Source organism: Octopus bimaculoides, chromosome 5 (genome assembly GCF_046866305.1).
Source record: "Octopus bimaculoides isolate indiv1 chromosome 5, ASM4686630v1, whole genome shotgun sequence".
NCBI classification, from domain to species: domain Eukaryota; kingdom Metazoa; phylum Mollusca; class Cephalopoda; order Octopoda; family Octopodidae; genus Octopus; species Octopus bimaculoides.
In genome coordinates, this window is record NC_142932.1 from 118,244,655 (window position 1) to 118,248,709 (window position 4,055).

Consider the following 4,055-nt stretch of genomic DNA (forward strand, 5'->3'; position numbering starts at 1 on the left):
TAGGAAACGTGAAGTCTCTCTCTCACTAAATATATATATATTACTTAAATCAATGGAGTAGCATGAAACGTCCGTACTGCAATAACCTTTAAAATCCGTGTTGCTTTTTTGGATTTTTGATCATCTTGTTTTTGGAATTGTGTGGATAATACCATACTATATTCTGGCCTAAACTTAAGTGCCACATTCAATTTTGAATCTAAATCTTTATATATATATATATATTTATACAGAGAGAGAGAGGGGGGGGAAAGAGTTTAGGGTGGAGAGCGGTAGGCAGGAGGTACTCAAGCAGAGACATAGATATATTTGAACAAATAAAAAGCAAGAAAAGATTGAGAGAGAAAGAAATTTTAAAAAAACAATATTAGAGCACGTTTTCACTTTATTATGCGACAATCTTGTTTGATTTTTGTCTTTCAAATTTTTGAAATTTGTATTAACTCTTTACTTGCCAGTAGGTCGGATCCTCCTCTTTCAGCACATTTCTATGTTTTTCTGTTATTTTTAAAAGTATTTCTCGAACGTGCTCATTACATAGCTGTATGGTATTTGATAACAATTACATCGTGTTTCATTTAATATTTTACAACCAGGGTGGAAAACGGTGTATTCATAAGTACATTCGAAACACTTCCATGCGGGATGGATAGGAGGTGCTGAAGTAACATGGACTTTCAAAGCATTTGGCAAGTGGATATGCAAACTGGTTGTTCATAAAATGTTTGGCAACCTACAATGACTTTCTCTCATAATGGGGAACTTACATCCCTGCTGGACGTTTCATCTTCTGAACTTAAGTATCTATCATATTGTGCTGTTGTGGAGTGATGTTTTGTTGTAGGAACAAGGTAAAGAAACACACCACTGCCTTCTTTCACATCATACAATGATAAAAAATCATTCTCTTTAGGTATTTGATGTGACACAACCAACCGCTGGTGTTCTACGGGGAGATTGTATTTGCGGTATACCATTCTCTTCAGATCCCCTGCTGTTGTCTTGGAAGTAATTTTGCTATAGCGAAACGAAAAAATTTACATGCATTGCATTCAAATGAATTTAATAGTTTCAGCAATCAAAGCAACATCAGGTCTATATACAGACTGAGGAAAAACATTGAAGGATCATGATTTCAACGCAAAATATACTGTAACAAAATTTTTTAAAAGCAATATTTTTAGTGCGTTACGTAACTGTATAATTCATCTCGACATATTACAGTAATCCCTCACCATATCGTGGTTTACCTATCGTGGTCTATTACTCAAGTTTACGACGATTCCTCCGTGGTGTTGATTTGCATTTATAATAAAATAAATGGAGACTGTGTGGTATGAAGTTTGCTTCCCAACCACATGGTTCTGGATTCAGTCCCACTGCCAGGCACCTTGGACAGCTGTCCTTCTACTATAGCCACAGACCGACCAAAGACTTGTGGAGTGGATTTGATAGACGGAAACTGAAAGAAGCCTGTCGTATATATATACGTATATATATATATATATATATATATATGTATGTATATATATATATATACATATATATATATATATATATATATATATATATATATATATATATATATATATATATATATATATATATATATATATATATGTATGTATATATATATATATATATATATATATATATATATATATGTATGTATGCATGGATTTGTGCGTCTGTATTTGTCCCCCACCATCGCTTGACAACCGATGTTGGTGTGTTTACGTTCATTTAACTTAGTGGTTCGGCAAAAGAGACCGATAGATTAAGTACTAGGCTTACAAAGAATAAGACTTGGGGTCGACTGGTTCGACTAAAGGCGGTGCTCCAGCATGGCCGCAGTCAAATGACTGAAACAAGGAAAAATATCAAAATTATAAAAATAAAATATATATAGGCGGAGGAGTGGCTGTGTAGTATGTAGCTTGCCTACCAACCACATGGTTCCGGGTTCATTCCCACTGCGTGGCACTTTGAGAAAGTGTCTTCAACTATAGCCTCGGGTCGACCAAAGCCTTGTGAGCGGATTTGGTAGGCGGAAACTGAAAGGATCCCGTCGTATATATATATATATATATATATATATATATATATATATATATATATATATATATATATATATGTATGTATGTGTGTGTGTGTGTGTGTGTGTGTGTGTGTGTGTGTGTGTGTATGTTTGTGTGTCTATGTTTGTCCCCCCCCCCCAACGGTGCTCCAGCATGGCCGCAGTCAAATGACTGAAACAAGGAAAAAATATCAAAATTATAAAAATAAAATATGTATATATATATATAATAGAGTACTGTTTATACTTCGCAGATTTTTACGTATCGCGGGGTTTTGTGGAGCGTAGTACCCGCAATATTTGAGGGATTACTGTATGTTAAGAAATAATAATGATGTTACATTGAAATTACATTGTAGACATCTTTTCCGAAATTGCAACAAACTTCCAATATAAAAACATAGACGTTGAAAGGATTAAGTAAAATGTTTGTCACATTTTCATATAGCCTTCACCAAATATAAATGGTTGTGATTCTAATATTAAGTTGGTGCGTAATTATTGTGGCTTGTTTTTGTTTTGTTTTTTTTCAATAAATTTTATTCAACAAAAACAATGAGAACATCTAACAAAAACACCTTTTAAATGATTATTCCGACCGGCTGCCAAGCAAATGGGAAGCAATAATTGAAGTAGATGGTGAATATGCTCCGGAATAATCATTTAAAGATGCTTTTGTGAAATGTTATTGTTTTTGTTGAATAAAATTTATTGAAAAAAGCCGAAATAATTATGCACCAACCTAATAGTAGCATAAAAAATTTAATACGTGTATATGTATACAGAAATCAATAATTATTGAATATATTTCTTTAAAGATCACTTTTTTACTTAGTTATGTGTGTGTGTATGTGTGTGTGCTTGCGTTTTGACTATAGCATAGAGCACTTTACATCTTATTTACAGCAATATATGTCATTCTAAATCCGTACTTATATTTAATGAGGATTATAGTTTTCCTTTTAGATGACGCATTGCTGTTTATCTTAATTGATTAACTGCTGTCTATATATATATATATATATATATATATATATATATATATATATATACAAAATGGGACAAGAACACAAAACATCCAGACAGTTAGGTGATAAAAAATGGGACAAACAAACACCCAGACAGATGATACAAAGAAAACAAGGACGGGTCAATCGGAGTTTTCTTTCTTCAGTCGAGTACTAGACTGTCTTCGCAATTTCGGCTGATTATACCCGAGATTGCTCCAGTCTGGCCAGCCCCAAGGAAAATCTAAGTTAGGAGCATTAGATTCCTTGGAAGGAAGCAGCGTATGTAAGCAAAAACAAAGACGAAAAGAAAAACGGACAATACAATAACAATAATGATAATAGGACATAACAACAGGTTTCTTTCGTCTAAGGAAGGAAGAATTAGATTATTAAATTAAGCTGGCGTGTGTGGAAATAAAGCATTACAGTAGGGATACAAGATTTCACAGGCACAGGGAGGAATATTGATGCTGCACGCTCAACGGCCAGACAAAGAAAGAAAGATCAGGATTGGCTGAACACTATATATATATATATATATATATATATATATATATATATATATATATATATATATATATATATATATATATAGATATATAGATAGATATATAGATAGATAGATAGATTACATAAGTACATAGATGCGTATATGCATATGTGCATGCATACACATCTACACACATGCATGCATGCACACATACACATACGTACACACACCCACACCCACACGCACGCACTCACACACACACACACACACACACACACACACACACACACACACACACACACACACACACACATATATATATATATATATATATATATATATATATATATATACATAAACACAAATATATCATGAACTAAATGTTACTTTCTCAGATGCCGCACGATGTTTAGTCAGTTAACAGGTCGCGGTTCCAAAGCGACGAATATATTTTGACACAAATTATACTTAAATGCTG

General features: G+C 33.2%; 1 protein-coding gene across 1 annotated transcript in view; it reads right to left on the reverse strand.

The window, feature by feature from the left end:
• Window positions 1–367: 367 nt before the first annotated feature.
• LOC106874191 (uncharacterized) overlaps window positions 368–4,055 on the reverse strand; it is a 9,726-nt gene continuing 6,038 nt past the window's right edge. The window contains exon 2 of the mRNA XM_089353022.1: window positions 368–1,017. Within this exon, the coding sequence (XP_089209148.1) occupies window positions 750–1,017 (268 nt within the window). The 3' untranslated portion in view covers window positions 368–749. The remainder of the gene's footprint in view (window positions 1,018–4,055) is intronic.